Source organism: Lygodium microphyllum, chromosome 5 (assembly GCF_053477565.2).
Source record: "Lygodium microphyllum isolate KBCC chromosome 5, Lygodium_microphyllum_v1.1.10, whole genome shotgun sequence".
Classification (NCBI taxonomy): domain Eukaryota; kingdom Viridiplantae; phylum Streptophyta; class Polypodiopsida; order Schizaeales; family Lygodiaceae; genus Lygodium; species Lygodium microphyllum.
In genome coordinates this window covers 148,328,286-148,349,086 of record NC_141139.1, presented here as the reverse complement: position 1 = coordinate 148,349,086, position 20,801 = coordinate 148,328,286, and the positions used below count along the sequence as shown (strand labels likewise).

Genomic DNA, 20,801 nt, shown 5'->3' with positions numbered 1-20,801 from the left:
GAAATCTATTGTGGAGTGTAAATGCCTCCACAGTAAAGGCACTGTACCAAGGGACCATGTATATAACCCCCTTCGTGGACGCATATGGTGAACTAGCAAGCAACTCGTGAGCTGTGTCTGCCGAGCTGAGTCTAACCATGAAAATCCCTTGGCCCATTAGGACCGCCTCCACGATTTGTGTTGTGTCTATGCGCAGCGTGGAGTGAAGTCAGTCGTGAAGCTGGGCCCTGGCTGGGGAATGTCCTACTACCTGACCATAAATTGCTATTTCCTTTAGCTCCAACTCCTTACCTCAAATGGCTAAGAGTTGCTCCTCAGAGAAGACGACACACAAGGTGTTTGACTGGGGGGCACTCATTGAGTGCGCCGGCGTCTGACCAGAGGTTTCCATTGCGTGCTCCTTTTGAGAAAACTACTGATCACATCACGGTGCTACCTGAGGGGGGAAAGTTGTTGCAGATAGAGGGAACAACTGGAGGGTGGGGGGGAACAATGGCGAGGGGGGAGGGGGAGCTGCAGTTTTCTCAGAGAAGACGACACGCAAAGTGTTTGACTGGGGGGCACTCACTAAGTGCACAGGCATCTGACTAGAGGTTTCCATTGCACGTCCATTTTGAGAAAACTACTGATCACATCGCGGTGCTACTTGAGGGGGGAAAGTTGTTGCAAATAGAGGGAACAACTGGAGGGTGGGGGGAACAATGGCGAGGGGGGAGGGGGAGCTGCAGTTTTTGGCAGGGGGTATTGGAATATCGCGGACGGAGGCAGTACACCGGGGGTGGGGGGGACAGCAGGGCAGGCGGGGGGTGGATAAGATGGTAGCAGGGGGGTGGGTATGGTAGGATGGGCAGCGTAGGGGATGGTAGGATTGGGTAAGGCAAAGGGGGCTCAGAGGTTGGCAGCGCAAGGGGGATGGGTAGGAATAAGTGAGGTGGGGAAGATCAAGTGGGGTGGGTAGGAGCAGGCGAGGCGGGGTGGGCGGCCAGGAGCAGGAGCAGGCGGAGGGGGAGCGAGTAAGATAGGAGCAAGCAGAGTGGGAGCGGCGAGCGGGGCAAGCGCAGGAGCAGGTGAGGTGGCCAGGAGCAAGCAAGGTGGGCGTAGGCAGACTATGGGTAGGAGCACGCAAGGCGGGTACCAAGTGGAGGTTGGCACAAGGGTATAGGTGGGCTATGGGCAGGAGCCACGGGGCGGGCGCTAGGCGGAGGTTGGCACGAGGGTACAGGCGGGGGCAGGGGCGGGGGCAGCAGCCGCGACACGATGGGCAGGGAGTCACGATACTTTGCTTTTTTGAATCTACTGCAAGGTAATGTATTATTGTGTTTGGCTACACCTCACTATCCATATGTACCAACCAATAATGTTAGCAATCAGTTCCCATCTGTGAGAGTGTTCTTGGGTTCATTGATCGTGGTCAAGTGCTTGTCAATGATCAGAAAGAAGTGGATCCACTGAAAATCCTCATGTTCACATTCTAGGCTTGTGTTTATGACCCAAGCCACGGCCCCCCAAGTCACAACCATGGCCTTCGCTATGTGTGAAAGACCATCCTAAGGGCGGATAGTCTCACAAGCTATCTTTTTGCATCTCCTTTGGCTCAGCACATCTAATACATGCCATTGGGCCCTACCATACCCAAGCCATGTACCAATTTCTAAGCATCTTGTGAGCTAATAGGCAAAGGAAGAGGGATATCTTCCTAGGCCTGAAGCTATTGTTTAGCTTCCTCCAAAAGTCAAACAAAAAAAGGTTTGAGATGCCATGCTTTGTGCCAATGAGAACTAGTTGTTGGTTGTACTAGGTTCTAAAGTTGGTGATGGCAATGGCAATATGGGTTGGTGATAGTATTACGGGCCTTCTTTGTGTAAAGACATGGATCTCAAGCGCTACGGATATTGGACTAAATGCATGAAGGCATCAAAATTATGATACTATTCCCTAGGTTCTTGATTAAGTCCATAAAGACTTTTTCTCAACTTGCAAACTAGGTGTTCCCTTCCCTTTTCCACAAAGCCCTTAGGTTGTTGCATATAGATGTCCTCAAGTAGGTCCCTATGTAGAAAAGCTATCTTAACATCCATTTGGTATAACTTCAATTTCAATTGTGCAACCAAGGCTAATACCAAGGGAAAGGTAGTTATTTTGACCACAAGAGAGAAGATCTCAACAAAATCAACTCCCTTTTCCTTTCTAAAACCCTTTGCAACCAATCGGGACTTATATGTTAGCTTAGGGTGATTGGGGATGATCTTTAGCTTATACACCCATTTGTATAGTAATGCATGTTTTCCATTTGGCAAGGAAACCAAATCCCAAGTATGATTCCTTTGGAGTGAGTCAAACTTAGATTGCATAGCCCTTTACCAAGAGGAACTGTCACCTTTGCGTATAGCCTCCTCATAAGAGGGGCTTATTAGAATCTGTCACCATGATATAGTACATAAAGGGTCATACTAGTCATGAGGATGCGAGGCTCTAGTAGATTGTTCTCTCTATCCAGATGAAACATGGTCCTACACAATAGACTAATCCTAGGTTATAGAAGCATCAATAGCAACTATCGGCTATCTAACTGGGGCTAGTTGTATAGTAATAGGAGACTCCTCCTAAAAGATCACCCTGCATACCTCAATCACTTGCTTAGGTTGCTTATGCATCTTTTTCTCATGAAACACAATATCATGGCTATAGATAACTTTCTAAGCCTCTGGATTCGAAAGACAATAGCCTATCTTACATGTATCACCATTTCCAAGAAAGATGTGTTTGACATACTTTGGATCCAACTTGTTGTATGATAGAGTGCCTCACATCCAAAGACTCGCAAGTGTGGATGTGAGGGAGGTCTACCAAATTATATTGCCTCATCGACCTTATAACTGAGAGCAATGCATGGGGATTTATTAATCAAATGAACTATAGTAGTTAATTGCCTTACCCCAAAATGTATAAGGTAAGCCCTAGCCCAAAATGTATAAGAGCAATGCATCATTTTTCGGGGTGGGGTGTAAGGGGCGGTCAACTAATGCTTAATGTCCCAATCATCACAAAACTACTCAAAAGCACGTGAGACATACTCACCCCCATTATTGGACCTTAGGCATTTTAGCCAGACGAGTTTTCTCAACCAAGGTAACAAAGTGTTGAAACATGGGTAAAATCTCTGACTTTTGCTTTATAGGATAGGCCCACATTTAATGTGAAAAGTCGTCAATACGTACTTAGTTTCACCGAAGGATTGATAGGGTATGGAACCACAGATATCCGAATGAACAAGAGCCAAGGGCTTACCTATGTGTGTAGAACGAAACTTTTTATGCGTGTTACATGTCAAGCAGATGGGTAGGAGATATTGCAAATGGATCAAAAATTTCATTCCTTTGAGTAACATATGTCCAAGGTGGCAATGCTAAGGGTGGGAGATACTCCAAACATGAATAATCCCACTTGGATTATTCAAGTCCGAATGAAACATGAATAATCGAAGGGTGGGAGATATTGCAAATGGGTCAAAACTTTCATTCCTTTAAGTGACATATATCCAAGGTGGCGATGCTACAGAGATACATGAGGGAGATCGGTAACAACCAATACATGACCGGTGAAGCCAGAGATAAGCAAAGAATAAAGACTACCAATCTTGGCACCTCTAAGATAAGGTTGCGAAGAGTGATTTTCCATGTAGAATCACTAAAAGAAACATGATACCTAGCATCATCCAATTATCCTGCAAAGATAAGGATTTTGGTCAAAGCTGATATATGACAAACTTAATGGAGAACAAAGAAAATACCAGTGGGAAACTGCAAACGTATATCTATCGGTGGAAAATTGCAAACATACATGATGTATGTCATGAAGAACAAAGTTAGTGGGAATATACAAACATACATCACCAATGCCAGCAACATCACAAATATGATCATCCCCCAAGCATGCTGAATAAAAAATAATACAGTAAGTATAGAACCAACTATGGTGCAAATAGCAGGGTGGATGTTGTAGCCTTTGAACAGGCCTTTATGGCAAGACAGAAGGGCAAGGGCAGCCAGCCTAGAAGTGCTTTGTAGAGTTTTGGATATTTAGATACTTCACAAAGAAACAAGAAACACGGGGCACGCAAGCCAAGAAGGGCAAGTGCCATTATTGTAAGAAGACAAATCACTACATCACAGAATGTAAGAAGTGTATTGCCAAGGAGGACGAGTTAGGGATGTCTATTTCTGATGTACCTTCTATTGCTACAAAGTTTGCATCTTTTTTTGTTGACTATGACTATTGTTGTTATACTTGCAGTTATGATTCTTCTTGGACTGATAGAGCATTCAACTCTACTGAGGATGCTAGCACTTGGTTCTTTGATAGTGGTGCTTCTAAGCATATTATATCCTGTAGAGATTTGTTTTCCTTTGTTATTGTAGCTCCTATTGGCAAATATATGCAATGTGCCAACAATGCATCTTACCTTATTAGAGGTGTTATGGGGAGACTATCTTGAAAGCCATTGATGGCTACTCCCTATTTATAGGATGCATTACATGTGCTAGGGATAAAGAAGAATTCGTTGTCAATTTCTTCTTTAGCAAAGTGTGGTATGCAAGTCACATTTAATGATGACAAATGCATGGTCAGGGATAAGGAATTATTGACTTTGGTATTGACTGGCACATTATGTCATGGACTCTATGAGTTAGATCCTTATTCGATTGATCAGCTAGTCTATTTGGTATGATGAGGAAGGGATCATCAGAGGTGTCCACAGCCTGTATTTGAACAGAGCTCTTAGGGTTGACAACAAGTAACTTGTAGGGGCCCATCCAACATTGTTGGAGCTTTCTTGGGAATTTACCAAAGCGCGAATCATAGGCGAGGACAAGGTCGCCTTCTTTTAATTCCTTGTGCTTGATGAAGCTGTCATGGTTAGACTCCTGCTATGTCACAGGTAGAGTTATGGCATGCTCGCATGGGGCATGTTAACTATTGTAGTTTAATGCTTATGCAGCATACTCAGATGCTAGATGGTTTACCTCTCTTGGAGAGATCTCCTAAGAATATTTGTGAGGGATGCATTTTGGAAAAAATACATTAATTCTTTTTTCCTTGTCATATTGCTTTTAAGGCAATAGTCAGGTTACAGATTGTACATTCGGATGTATGTGGACCTATGTAGACAGGCATTGGGTGGATGCTATTATTTCATCACCTTCATTGATGACTTTACTTGCTTTTGTTAGATCTATTAATTTGTGAAAAAGTTAGAGGTGTAGGATGCATTTTTTTGGCTTTTGTTGCACTTGTGGAAAATCAATCTAGCTGTAAGATTAAGACTCTCCATTTGGACAGAGGGGGGGGGAATACTACATGTCTTTTTTGCTGAATAATTTTGTGAAGCAAAAAGGCATTGCTCACATCAGTATACTACTGCATATACTCCATAGCAGAATGGGGTTGCAAAAAGGAAGAATCGGTCACTCATGGAGATGGCCAGGAAAGCTAAGAATTTGCCACATGGCTTTTGGATAGAAATAAATATGTGTGCTTGTCACGTTTAGAATAGGTGTCCTACCAAGGTATTGAAAAATGTTACGCCTTTTGAGGCTTGGGAATAGCTGGAAACCTTCAGTTGGCCACTTTCATACTTTTGGGTGTCTTGTATATGCTCATATTCCCAAAGTATTAAGAAAGAAGTTGGACAACAAGGCTAACAAATGCATTTTTGTAGGGTACAACAGTGAGAGTAAAGGATATAGATTTAATGACATTGTTTCCAAGAAAGTCTTTGTCAATAGGGATGTGATTTTTTATGAAAAATCAAAATTATCTCTTGTTGGTATTGATACATATCAGGCTGCAAAATGATGTGTTTGAAGGGCTGTTGCCCATTTCTTTTGGTGATATAGCTGGAGTTTTAGTAGATGAACAAAATTTTCAGCCAGCTTCTCCATTAAGCAATGCAGAAATTCAGCCTATGGCTGATCTGAATATTCAACAAGATGCTGAATTTGAGGTTCATCGGGAGCATGCACATAATCAGGAAGCTAGGAAAATACCTAGATGGTACTTGTAGACTATGAAAGATAGTCATTTGGATGCTCCTATTGCTGGTTGTACTAGAAGACAAGTATGCTTGCATGATCATGTTAATACAATAGAGTTTGTTATGGTAGCACACACACTTGATGATGAGGAGCCTGATTGTTTTGAGGATGCACAATAGAGTGTGCATTGGATGGAAGCAATGTGAGTTGAATTTGATTCTATCATGAAGAATCAAACATGGGATTTAGTAACATTGCTAGTTGGAAGGTAAGCCATTGGTACTAAATGGGTCTATAAGCTGAAAAGAAAAACGGATGGATCCATTGATAAGTACAAAGCCAGGCTTGTGGCAAAAGGTTATGTGCAAAAGAAGGGCATTGATTATGAGGAGACATTTGCTCTAGCCTCCCACATCTCGTATGACTACTATTCGGTGTATGGTTGCTTCGGCTACCCATTATGGTTGGATTGTGCACCAGCTTGATATTAAAATTGCATTTTTACATGGGAAACTTCAAGAAGAAGTCTATGTACAGAAGCCCATTGGTTTTGCAATTGAAGGATCTGAACACTTGGTATGCAAGCTGAAAAAAGACTTTGTATGGTTTGAAGCAAGCTGCACGAGCTTGGTATGCAAAAATTGATGCCTTTTTACTCAGCCAAGGGTTCATTAACAACCCATCAGAGTCTACTCTTTATATATGCAAAGAGGGGGGCTTTTTGCTGATCATTTGTCTTTATGTACATGATCTTTTGCTCATAGGGACACCTGCTGATCAGATTTCAGCATTCAAGAAAAATTTGTGACAAACTTTTGAAATGTCAGATTTGGGGCTTTGCATTACTATTTGGATATTCAGTTTATTCATGACGCTAGAGGCATTGGATTGTCATAGTCTAGATATATTGGTAAACTCCTACAAAAAAGTGAGCACTTAGGCTAGCTAAGTGCCATTGCTCTATCCAAAAGGACACCTACAAAAAATGAGGTCCAATGATGATGTACTCCTATAGTCCGTGTAGCAGTAGTAGTGGTATGTGCCAAACTCCATCGTGTAGCAGTGAAAAAGGGCTGCCACCGTCCAGTCTAGAAAATTCATATCCAAGCCAACCATACTGCTGTCTTCTCTCTGAAGAAGTCGTCAGGCGGCAGTCGTCAGATGGGTCTCCAGGCGGCGCGCAGGTCTAGGCGATCCTCTCTCTCTCGCTCTCGGCTGCCTTAGCTCTGCACGCGGACGTAAAGCAGGGGACCATGGGCGAACAGACGTGCACTCGTTCAGGCGTCTCTCTCTCTCTCTCTGTCTCTCTCTCTCGCTCGCTCTGCAGGTCCCGCAGGCCTGCAAAATCAGGAGACCGCCCGACTGCAGCAATAGGACTGCAACGGGGCTCTTGTGTTGAACCGGCCAGACGCGAGCAAGTGAACCCCTGACCAAAAGGGCGTGTGAACGCAGGCGAGTAGTTGAGGGCACAGATCCAGGCGACTGTGCAGCGTCCGAGGGGAGACATCAGGCAAGACTCCGCGCAGTAGGGCAGAGTCACACCGTAGAGGGAGACCAGGTCGCGACCTGATGGCCACGGCAGACGACGCGACGGCAGCAAAGAAAAGAGGGATGACACAGACCTGGTAGGCACGGACGTCGATGGCGAATTCTGAGCCTCCACAGGTAGGCGCCCACGTGCAGGATGACGGTCGTAGGCAGAAAACGAAGGCGTAGGCGATTTAGGGCATCCTCTGACGGCGCAAGGAGAGGACACCATCGTCAATCTTCATGCTCGCCATTTCTCTCTCTCTCTCTCTCTTTGGCTACTCAGCCTGCGTGCAAAAGCAGGGCAGAAGGGCACAGGCGCAGGCCCAATAGAGCCAACACACGAGGTTAGGTCACTGCAGTAGAAGGGTCACGACAGGTCACCATCTCTCTGCTCTCTCTCTCTCTCTCTCCCTCTCTCTCTCTCTCTCTAAACGAGGTCTTCAAGATGTGAATCATTTGTAATTACAATATGTAACCATTAAACACTATAGGTTAGAATTAGCTAATGGATATATCTAAGCTTTAGATGTGTCTAAGGATGTGATATTCACAAAAATAAAGATGTAGAAAGCATAAATGAGCAAAGGAAAGAAACCACACAAAAATGCGAAGTAAGCGAGGCACAGCCTTGTGAGCTTCATAATGATGCCAATTGTGTGAAGTGCGGTTGCAGGCAACGCCAACCACGCTTGCTAGTTTCTATTATAGAAAGACAAAAAGTCTTGAACGAATGCCAACACTTCCAACACATTTTTAGAGATTCAATTAAATCATATAAATTCAATTTAGAGTTTATTCATTAAATCATATAACAACTCATTTTTATACTAATGGTCAAGAATTTTGTAATGGTAACAGAGAATTACGCAAACCAACGACCAAACTTGATATGCATGTTTAGTGCTAAATCAACCCGTTTCAATCGTAGTAGCAACTTTTCAGATTCATCAAATTTCTTGAAGTAAGCACAAACCTGCAAAAAAGAAAGATTTTTTCCTTTATGCTCTTTGGATAGCAAAATTTCAATTCCTATATGAAACAAGTTCTAATACTCTCAATGCTTAAATTTCAAGCTTTAAAACCTGAATGGATAATGCTGAGGTGAAATAAGAGTAGCATTTCGGGCATATTCTCTTCTAAATAAATATACAAACTTCTTAGAAATTAATTTCTAGCGCATATAATTATTTTTTCAATATCAAAATGGTAAAATATATATTAATCCATTATGACATATTGATACAAACTAGTTTGACCTCACAAATTGAGAATCACTCCATGCTTTAGATGTGTGTACACATGTGAGGGTGTATATGTGTGTGTACGCATACAAACAGACACCATGTTTTGAGATATATGTTTGTGCCCAACATGAATTGTGATTGCTACTACTAGATCAAATGGTTGGTCGAGTTTTAGGAGTAAAGTATGGATGTTTTGAGTCTCGAGATACAAGGTGACTCCTCTTCCTCCTTATGGAATCACTTCAATTCTTTTTTGCAACACCTAGAGTTTGTATATATATCTGTAGATGAATAGATAACTATTTCCTATATCAAATGACTTGCTCTTTTACGGAATCAAAGATTCTAATTTGAAGTCCATTTCATTTTCCCAAAGAGAAAATACTAAAAGAAATTCTTGCTATGCTTGGGATGCAACTTGCCAAAGTACGTTCTTTTTTCTAAGTAATCAAGCTATCATTTTATTGATGTTTGATTTATTATTTGCGGCGAAAACTTTTTATTCCTATAAAGTGGGACATACACACACATACACACCCACCAACCCACCCACACAGACACATCCACATGTGTATATAAATAAATAAATAAATAAATAAATAAATAAATAAATAAATATATATACTGTCTTGCATCATGGGTGCATTAATATCTTTGCACTGGCTGCATGGCACCTCTTCTCTTGAGCATCAGACAAAAGCTTCTTTATTGGAGCAGTATGAGGCTTTCTTTAGCAAGGAGAGTGGTGGTAGAAATTAGGTTCTTCTTTCCACCATGCGGTATATCACTTCATGTTGGGCATTCTCTAGGTGATGTGTTAGCTGGGCGAAGTGCCTCATCAGGAATTTTATCAGGTTCACAGAGACTACTCTAGATGATACATGGGCATGTACCTAGTTGCTTGCTTGATCGATGGATGGGGACATTGGGTCTATCAGAGGAGGCCCCTGTAGAGACTACAATGCAACCCAAGTGAGTGGGTCTGGTGAAACCCATTCCTTGACAAACAATGCAATGTAGATTTCTTAGCTACACCACCAGGTTGGGCAGGACACCAATGAACAGGTTCAGAGTAGAGCTAGCAATCACTCCTCACTGTCACATATAGGGTATCTGAAATCCCTTTTTGCTAGACTTTTGGAGGAGGCTGGATAACAGCTTCCTGCCTAGGAAGATTTCTCTCTTTCTATGGCTAGTAGCTCGTAGGATTTTGGTAGTTGTTATATGGCTTGCTAATGGCATACAAAGTCCAAGCACGTGGATATGAGGATTTTCAAGGGAGCCACTTATCATTGGCCAGCTTGACCAGGATTCCCACTCCGAATTACTCACCATCACAGTGGACTCAAGGGCCATTGTCATCGATGGGAGCTGATTGCTAGTATCATTGCTTGGTTCATTTGGACTGTGAGGTGTAGCTGTTCTATTGACCTTTAGATGCACTGCAGAGCCACTTTCTAGCATTTAGGCAGAGACCATTCATTCTCTCCATGGTATATGGGAGAGGCTGCAGGTTGTTCTGAGTGGAAGAGGAGGAGAGATGCTTTCTTGCGGACATGCATGTTTGCTCCTTTCTTCACTCAGCTCCTCATATGATCTGGCACCAGAATCCACCAGATTGGTTGTTCACTGAACCATTGCATTTAGATTTACTTAGCTGCTCTTAACAGGGAGCCTCTCTTTTCTTCCTCATCCTCTCAGAGCTGCCCTGCATCTTCCCCCATCTCCCACGGAGAGTGTGGACTATCTCTGTCCAAATCATCGATAAAGACTCCCCGGTGGGTATATCTTGAAGATCAATGACCTGGCTACATCTTGCAGTCCATATGTACCAAGCTATAATACTGGAAACCAGCTCCCATCTGTGACAATTTCCCTGAGTCCACTGTGTCTGTGAGTAGTCTGGGGTAGGGATCCTGCTCAGACGCTGTCCAATGATAAGAAAATACATGCTCCCCTGAGTGTCCTCATAGCCACAAGCTCGACCTTTGTCTGTGGCCCAAGCTACAGCCCCCCATGTCACCACCATGGAGCTGTACCATGGAATACTATCCTAAGAGCTCTCCTCCAAATCTCCTGGGATCTGGGACAGTCCCATAGGCAATGTCTCTGTGTCTCCTGTGGCTCACCACATCGCACACATGCCACTTGGTCCCTGCCATATCCAAGCCAAGTGCCAACTGCTAAACTCCTATAGGTTAGAAGCCATAGAAAGAGGGATATCTTCCTGGGCCTGAAGCTGTCATGTAGCCGCCTCCAAAAGTCATATAAAAACTCATCTGAGATTCCCTCTCTATGCCAATGAGGGGTGGCTGCAGGCTGTGCTCTAATCTTGCTCATTTGTATCCTCTGTCGCAATCTAGTGGTGTATCAGGGAAGGGATCCCTCCACACCCACTCTCCCGGATCCCATTGAAGCCTCTGCAGAGGCCTCCTTTGGTATGCCCAATATCTCCATCTATCTATAAGACAAGTGGTTGGGTATGGGTCTATGTGCCATTTCCTTTCAAAGTGTGCCACTACTCTAATTATCTGCCTAGAGCAGCCATTGAGGGCTGTAAGGTCAAGATCCTCTTTCTGGAGGCAGCCATCCTCCTCAACTGTGAAAGTGAATGTATACGATGACTGCTAGAAGGATATCCTCTCTAGAGAAGAGACCAATCCAAGGCTGAGAGGAAGCTGTGTCAGTTTGCCAATCTGGTGGAACCCCCTCCATCACGGCCTTAATCATAGCCTTGGCTCCCCTAAGACCATGAAGTCTTTGCCTTTGAGTCTTGTGTGGTAACTCCTGAAATGCAAATCACTCCCCCACTGATGTAGCGACCTACAAAGAGAATCTCCCCCATGATAAGTGCGTCCGCAACCCAATGGTGTGTCCTGACTCTGATCTCAAAAATGATCAAAGAGAAGAGGCTGTCTCCTCTTCTCTTTAATAGTAGTGGGGGGGAGCTGGTGGAGCCTTGGAGATATAGATCTCCATGCTCTAATAACGGCAGTAACAATGAGCTTGACCAGTAAGGCTTTGCTCTAGCTATCTAGGTCTATGATCCCCAATCCTCCTCTGGATCTAGGTTGTATGATGACATCCCAAGCTGTGAGAGTGCGCAGCGGAAGAAGAACACGAACACAGAGGAGAGGAGAGAGAAAGCAGAGAATGAAGGAAGAAAGTCTGCACTGACTGAGATGAATGCTGAATACACTGGAATGGACAGAACAGTCCCTGCACGCAGCCCGGAGCATCAGTGATGGAACCAGGACAGACTGGAGGCAGAGGCAGCACCAATGCCGGAGACGGAGACGGAGGGAGCAGTGCTGTACCTGCAGAGAACAATACTGGACTGACTGGGGGGGCTGCTATAAATAGCCCCCAGGCCAGCAAACTGGCCGGATTTGGCCGACCAGCCAGATCTGGCCGACTGCCCAGAAAAATGGGCAGTCAGCACAAAAACAGCCCAGTTTGGGCTGGAACAAAACCAGGACTGCATGCTGAACAGAAAATGTCCTGACAGAGCTCCTCTGTCTCCTGTCAGACTCTGACAGGAGCTCACAACCAGGAGATGACAGACTGAGACTGAAAAAGAGCAGGCTAACACCCCCTCTCAACTCCTAGGAGAGTCTGAAGACCCAAGAACCGCATGTGATGAAGCAAAGAAGCCTGAGGCAACGGCTTCGTAAAGAGATCAGCTGCATTGGCCGCCGTAGGACAATAGACCACCACCAGCTCCGAATCCACGATCCGCTCTCGAACATAGTGATACTGAACCTCAATGTGCTTCGTACGAGCATGAAACACCGGGTTCTTGGCCAGAGCAAGAGCACTCTGGTTATCCACGCGCAGCTCTGTAGGTCCGGTCTGGGAAAAGCCAATCTCCGCGAGTAAGCGACGGAGCCAAACTGCCTCCAAGGCGGTCGAACATAGGGCCCGATACTCAGCCTCTGTAGAAGAAAGTGCCACAGTAGGCTGCTTCTTGCTGCTCCAAGAGACAGCACCAGATCCAAGGGTGAAAGCATAACCTGTAGTGGATCGTCTCGAATCCACATCACCTGCCCAATCAGAATCACTCCATCCAGAAAGGGTAATCCCATCTCCATACATGATCCCGAAGGATCGAGTCCCCTGTAAATAGCGAAGAACCCGCAAGGCCGCCTGCCAGTGATCCTGTGTAGGAGTCTGCATAAAAGAAGACAATAAAGCCACCACAAAAGAGATATCCGGCCGAGTGTGAAGCAGCCAGATAAGAGAGCCGACAAGGCACCTGTAACGGGTGGGATCGGTAAGAGGAACTCCAGCTGTCAAAAGCTTGGACTCAGGGTCCATGGGGCATGAGATAGGCCGACACTCAGCCATATCAAACTCTGAAAGAAGCTCAGAGATGTACCTGTGCTGCGAGATAAAGATGCCCTGTGTCATCTGATAGATCTCCAGACCTAGAAAGAAGTGAAGGATCCCTAGATCCGTCATGTCAAACTCCTGCTGAAGAATGGACCGTGTATGCTCCACTTGCTGAGTGTCGCTCCCTGTAATGATAAGATCATCCACATACAAGATAAGGAACACCGAAAGAGAATCCACAACCCGTAAGTAGAGGTTGGGATCATAAGTGGAGCGCGCAAAGCCACTTTGTAGAAAGAAGCGGTCAATCCGCTGGTACCAAGCACGAGGAGCCTGCTTGAGGCCATAAAGAGCCTTCCGCAGCCTGTAGACATGATCCTCCTTCCCCTGCACAAGAAAACCAGGAGGCTGTGAAACATAAATCTCCTCCTCAAGAACGCCATTCAGAAAAGCAGACTTGACGTCCATCTGAAAGACAGGCCAACGGTGGTTATAGTAAGAGCCAGAAGAACTCGGATGGTAGACATCCTGGCTGTAGGAGCAAAAGTCTCAAAGTAATCCAACCCTGCACGCTGAGCAAAACCCTTGGCAACAAGCCTAGCTTTATGCTTGTCCAAGGAGCCATCTGCAAGATATTTGGTCTTAAAGACCCATTTCACACCAATCACCTTCCGTTTCGCGGGACGCGGAACAAGCTCCCACGTATGGTTTCTCTCGATGGAATCGAGCGAAACCATACAAGAGCCTCCTCCACAGTGGAAGGCTCGGAATCCTGAAGAATCTGTGACATAAGAGCATAGTTCACACATAGTGAACTGTCCCGCTGGGCCTGTAAATGTGCTGATCGACGGGGACCTGTAGAAGAAACAGGAAAGTGAGTAACACTTGAATCCTGCATGAGCCGGCGATACCATAAAGGAATCCTGAGAGACTCCTGCTGCTGTGAGGGAGACCGGGGGAGTCTCCGGAACCTGTAAAGCACCCATATCGGAGAGGGACTCCCCCTCACCGAGTGAAGGTAGATCCTCCGCATCTGAAGAAGGCTGTATATCCCGTGAAGATCCCGAAGTGGCGGTAGAAGAGCTCGTAGAAGACGAAGGCACATCCACCAAAGGGGAAAGGGAAGCCGAAGGAGGAGGAATAGGGGGGGTGCTAAGAGGCATCTTGGAAGGAAGTGAAGGGAGAGAAGGTGGGGGGAGGGGGGGTCCGTCGATGATGAAGAAACATCTGTAATGGAACCATCAATCGGATCCTCAGAGGCCGAAGCCTCATCAAAGATCACATCCCTGCTCACCTCAATCGTCCGCGTTGTCGGGTCATAGAGCCGATATCCCTTCGTGGTCGTGCTATAACCAACGAAGATAAGCTTTCGCGACTTAGAGTCGAACTTCGTCTTCCTCTTCTTCTTGTCCACATGGACAAAAGCATCCCACCCAAAGATGCGAAAATGGGACACGGAAGGCTTCTTTCCAAAGAAAGCCTCATACGGAGTCATGTCCTGTAATGCCGAAGTCGGAGAGCGGTTGCGAATATGCACCGCTGTAGCCACCGCCTCACCCCAAAGGAAATGAGGAAGACTCCTATGCTCCAGCATAGATCGGGCCATCTCAAGCATGGTCCGATTCGCACGCTCCACCACACCATTCTCTGATGGTGTGCTCGGATGGGAATACTCCACCCGAATACCATGATCCCTGCAAAACTAAGAGAAAAGATGAGAAGTGAACTCTCCACCGTGATCAGCTCGAACACCACGAACCTTGGAAGTGGTTTGGGTCTCCACAAACACCTGCCACTCACAGAAACGGGAGTACGCCTCGCTCTTGTACTCCAAAAAATAAGGCCACACATAACGACTAAAGTCGTCCACAATCAGCATCAAATACTTGGCCTTCCCAAGGGAGGCCGTGCCCATAGGTCCGCAAAGGTCGGTATGAACCAACTCAAGCGGAGAAGTAGCCCGCCTAGTAGCAACTTGCAGGTGAGGCTGCCGGTGCTGCTTGCCCCTCAAGCAGCTAGGGCATAAAGTGTGAAGAGGAGGGAAATCAGGAAGGCCCTCCACCATCTTCCTCCTAGAAGCCCGGCGAAGTGAATCGAGGTTCAAATGACCATACCGAGCATGCCAAAGCAGCCCAAGCTCATGGAGAGTCCGCGCAGCCAAGGCTGTGAGCGTGTAAAGCCCACCCTCCTGAGTACCTGTCCAAAGAGCATCACCTGTAGAAGCATCCTCCACTGTGACTGCATCCTGTGTAAAAATGACTCGGGTACCTAGCTGAGTAAGACCATGCACAGATAATAGGTTAAAACCCAAATCAGCGACATAGAGAACTTTGGCGGAGGAAGACCGCCTGTCAGAAAACATAGGTAAAGTCCCCACGCCTCGAACAGGAACTGTAGAATTGTCACCAATGGTGACTGTACACCCTCTGGAACGAAGATCCTGAAGCCAATCCTGACGGAAGGTCATATGTGAAGATGCTCCACTGTCGACGAGCCAAGGCTTCTCCTGAGTGGTAGAAGCTAGGGCAGTGTCTTCCTCAACAAAGAGATGCACAAACGCAGATTCTGTTGTGGCTGGGGCCGCCTTCGAGTCCTTCTCCTTAGGCTTCAAATGGGGATACTTCTGCCAACACTTCTCCTCGGGATGAGTGCCCTTCCCACAATGGGGACACTTGGGCTTCTTCTCCTTCGCATCCTTCTTGTCCTTGGCCTTCTCCTTCTTTTGTTTCTTCTTCTTGCCGCCACCTGTGCCGGCCGTAAATGCCTTGGTGGAGCCACTGGCTCCCACCTCTTTGAGTCGCTCGTCATGCTCCAAGACAAGCGGGGAAAGCTCCTCCCATAGGAGTGTCTCACGGGTCCTCGAAATGATGAGGCTGGTGTAGAAGACATCATAACGGGGTGATGGCAGTTGAGCCAACAGAATCATCGCCATATCCTCAGACGATATCAGACGACCAAGAGAGGCTAGCTCGCCTCGCATATGCTCCATCTTCGTGATGTGCTCCTTCATGGAAGAAGAACCATCAAGACTGAGTATCCGCAACTTCTTCTCCAGGGAAATCTTGTGGGCAAATGTCTTGTGCTGATACAAAGACGCAAGCTTTGTCCATACCTCCGCCGCGGTCTTTAACCTGTGAACATGTACAAGAACAGAATCATGTAGACTCATAAAAAGAAAGGAACGGGCTCGTGAGTTGAGCCTATCCCATAAGGCTGCACGGTCCATAGAGGTGCCATCGGACAAATCCACAGGGGGTCGGTCGATGGGCGAAGAAACAAGCTCCCAAAGGTCAAAGGTATCAAGGATGCAAGCCACCTTGCAGGACCATAGGGAGTAGTTGGAACCATCCAACTTATCGTCCTTCGGAAAGGAAGGGAGAATCGGCATCTGTATAGAGGGAATCAAGGAAGGCATCCGCACATCTGATGCAGTCTTCACTGAAGAAACCTTCGCAGTAGATGGAACCCTCTGAGATGCATGGACTGAAGAAGGACAAGTGCGAGGAGGTTCTTCCCGATGTCGCACTTCACGATAATCCCGCCTCCGCTCAGAGGAATGATGAGAGAGAAGCTCATCCTCTGAGTCTTCAAAGCCTGAAAACTGGTAAGACATCTTCCAATCTGCAAAATACCAAAGAAAGTTGTGTCGCTGTCGAAATAGGACCCGCAATGTGGTCACCAACCACCAAGACGCAGGCAGAGAGTGCCTACAAACACCTGGATCTGCAAAACACAAGAATACTGATGTCGAACACCAGAGAAGAGACCACCAGCACCAGGAAAACAGCCCGGACAGAGGTCGCCAGCAGGAAAGGAGCAGCCTGGGGTGGAGGCGACCTGCAGAGCTGCAAAACACAGCCTGTAGGGAGGTCGCCCAGCAGCAGTAGAGGCCGCCTGGCTGCAAACTCAGGGTTGCTGTGTCGCTGGATGACGTGGCAGCCCCTGCAGTCAGCGTGGACAGCAAACGCAGGCTGAACAGCCTCCTGATGCAGTCGCCTGGCTGGGATGGATCTGGTGGCAGCCGCCTGAAGCAGTCGCCTGGCTGTTGTGGATCTGTTGGCAGCAGCAGTAAGGTATTTCTCTCCTGAAGGTCGTCCTCCGTGCTCTCAATCAGGCGATGATACCATGTGAGAGTGCGCAGCGGAAGAAGAACACGAACACAGAGGAGAGGAGAGAGAAAGCAGAGAATGAAGGAAGAAAGTCTGCACTGACTAAGATGAATGCTGAATACACTGGAATGGACAGAACAGTCCCTGCACGCAGCCCGGAGCGTCAGTGAGGGAACCAGGACAGACTGGAGGCAGAGGCAGCACCAATGCTGGAGACGGAGATGGAGGGAGCAGTGCTGTACCTGCAGAGAACAATACTGGACTGACTGGGGGGGCTGCTATACATAGCCCCCAGGCCAGCAAACTGGCCGACCAGCCAAACTGGCCGACCTGGCCAGATTTGGCCGACCAGCCAGATCTCGCCGACTATGGCCAGATCTGGCCGACTGCCCAGAAAAATGGGCAGTCAGCACAAAAACAGCCCAGTTTGGGCTGGAACAAAACCAGGACTGCATGCTGAACAGAAAATGTCCTGACAGAGCTCCTCTGTCTCCTGTCAGACTTTGACAGGAGCTCACAACCAGGAGATGACAGACTGAGACTGAAAAAGAGCAGGCTAACACAAGCCACCTTCGCTCTGGTTGACTCCCATCTCCTCCTGACCAAATGAAGTTCCCGATGAGGTGTTTCACCTCGCCTATGCATAGCCTAGAGAATGCCCAACAAGAAGTGATATACCACATGGTCGCGAGAAGAACTTGGTTGGCAACCACTACTCTTCTTGCCAGTGAGAGTCTCACCGAGCTCTCCAATATAAAAGCTTATGTCTAATGCTCAAAAGGAGGGGTGCCAGCTACTGCTCTGAGGTAATGTCAATCCCCACATGGCATTCGAGATATCTCACAGTGGTCCTACGAGGAACCCATGAGAAATCCTCATGTGGTCACCACTCTCGCTATCTAGTGCCGCATGCCCAAAATCCATAGGATTTGTTGCCAATTAATTAGTGCTCCAAATGCTCTGCAAAATGCTCCCATGTCTGTTACAAAGGCTCTAAAGTTGCCCTCATTCCCATCCAAGTAAACTGCTGTATCATCAGCAAAATCCACATCACGAAGCTCCTCAAATTCAAGGATAGGTAGCTAGATGCCTTTGATACCTGTAGATCTGTCTCTCAAGAAGAAACTCATGGACTCTGCTAAAAATTAAAACAAAAAAGGAGCTAGTGGACATCTCTATCTAAGTGATCTATGAATGGTGAATCTATCTCCTCTTGCCCCTCCAGTCATGACCTGGCTATGTGTTGAAGAATAGAGAGCTGCTACTCCGTTGACCCACTGCTCTGGAAAACCCATCCTTAGCATTATGCCCTCCAAGAACTCACAATCCACATGATCAAATGCCTTCTCAAAGTCGAGAAGTAGCACAATAAGGTCTTGCCTCCTTCTGGATCTAGCCAAAGCTGTGGTCTCCGAGAAGGTGAAAATGTTGTCCAAGATGTTGTGCTCTCAGACGAACCTTGTTTGAGTGGGGTATATAATATCTAACCTCAACAGTGCTAGCCTGAGACTAATCACCTTAGCGAGGATCTTATAGGCAATTCCAAGCAAGGCGATCGGTCTCCACTATGTGATCTCCAATCTATCTCCACTTCCTTTGGGGATAAGATGAATCAACCCCTCAAAAAGTCTCTCTAGCATAGTGCTTGATGCCATAATCTCCTGAAAGGCTGAGTGAAGGCCTGTTTTAATAAGATCCTAGTAGCTCACAAAGAAGGACTTATGTACTCCGTCTTCCCCTGGACACTTGCTTGAGGGTACTGCCCGAAGTGCCTCCTCCAACTCCTTTGTAAAATGGGCCATTAGATGTTTGCTCAACCTGTCTATAACCACCTTTTGCGTACTCTGCCACTCTCTCTCTCTCTCTCTCTCTCTCTCTCTCTCTCTCTCATATGGGTCATTAGAAGTGAGTACCTATGAGACACATCTATTGACTTTGGAAAGTGCACATAGACTAGCCATCTTTAAAGGTCTACCACAATGGCCAGGATCTGACAATTTGACATGTTGGAATCACAAAGGAGGGGCAAGTTCTGTGGACTACTTGATAGGCTCACAAGCATTGATACCAGACGCCCAAAACTTTAAGATATCTAAGAGACAAATTGGCATAGTAGTAGATCATGCTATTTTGACATTCATGCTCTCTTGTGTACATATGAAACATTAAACACCATGCCTCCCTAAACATCCCAAATACTACTTTACAAAAGACACCTCACACATCTACAGTGGTTCTCTGTAGACCAGTTTACATACATTGGACTTGAGTAGATCATTGGAAGAATGTAGAAGGGATTTAGCAGAGGCCATACATGGATAAGCCGTGTATGTATTCCCACACATCTTGCCCCAATGCAGACCCACATGATCTACTGCTTCCCAAAATAGCTGGTATGATGATGAGTGTAGAGTCACTCGAGCTCGGTTACATAGAGAAGTGGAGCTAGGCACTCGGACACATCGCCAACAAGCAAAGGCATTCTTCAAATGCCTTGTGTGGAAGAAGAAACGAGACTACTTATTAGCGAAAGCAGAAGCAGAGATATATCAACTATTTTTGGGGCGGGATAGCAAGAGAGCATGGAATATGTTTCATGAAAGACAGCCCCCCATACAGATTACATCACCAGATGCTTGGCTTGACTATGGTAGACAATTGTATGACTTGCCAGGACAGCCATCTATGTAGCCCCCACAAGCTTGTAGGCCAACACAGCGGTCTTTCTTCACATGGAAAATGGTTAGGGATGCAATTTATAGATTATAAAATGAGAGGGCACATGATGAGGATGGATTAGTAGCAGAACATTTCTCACATACTTGTGATATATTAGCACCCATATTAGCACATATGTTCAATAGAGCAGTATGTGAAGGTTTCCCTATGAGTTGGTCGGTTAGGGATGCAATTTATAGATTATAAAATGAGAGGGCACATGATGAGGATGGATTAGTAGCAGAACATTTCTCACATACTTGTGATATATTAGCACCCATATTAGCACATATGTTCAATAGAGCAGTATGTGAAGGTTTCCCTATGAGTTGGTCAAACAATACTATAAATCTGCTATTTAAAAGTGGTGATCCCCTGATTCCTAGCAACTACAGGACTATCATGATCAGTCATACTTTGGCCAAGATATATGGATCTATATTAGAGCATGAGCTTAGTGAGTGGGCTGAAACACAAGGCAAGGGAGCACAAGGACAGGCAGGTTTCAGATGAGGATATACCATCTTGGACCATATTCTCACACTTAGAGCCATTATTGAGGAGGGTCGAGCCCAAGACAAGAGGATCTATTGTTGCTTTGTAGACTTTCACAAAGCTTTTGATACAGTGCCTCGTACACGCATCATGCAAAGATTGTAGGACATTGGAGTACCAGAGGGTATATGATGGGGTGTCTATGCATTATATGAGGTAGTGACAGGTCATGTATGAACACACACTTTCATCCACATTGCTTGGTCTATACATAGATGAAGTGTCTGATTACATAGACCGAGGAGGAGGAGCTGGAGCCAACCTGACTGATACCGATA

General features: G+C 46.1%; 1 protein-coding gene across 1 annotated transcript in view; it reads right to left on the bottom strand.

The window, feature by feature from the left end:
* The window catches only part of LOC148036517 (uncharacterized), a 307,373-nt gene that overhangs the window by 53,729 nt on the left and 232,843 nt on the right, over positions 1–20,801 (bottom strand). The window contains exon 15 of the mRNA XM_087678942.1: positions 8,432–8,538. Within this exon, the coding sequence (XP_087535068.1) occupies positions 8,432–8,538 (107 nt within the window). The remainder of the gene's footprint in view (positions 1–8,431; positions 8,539–20,801) is intronic.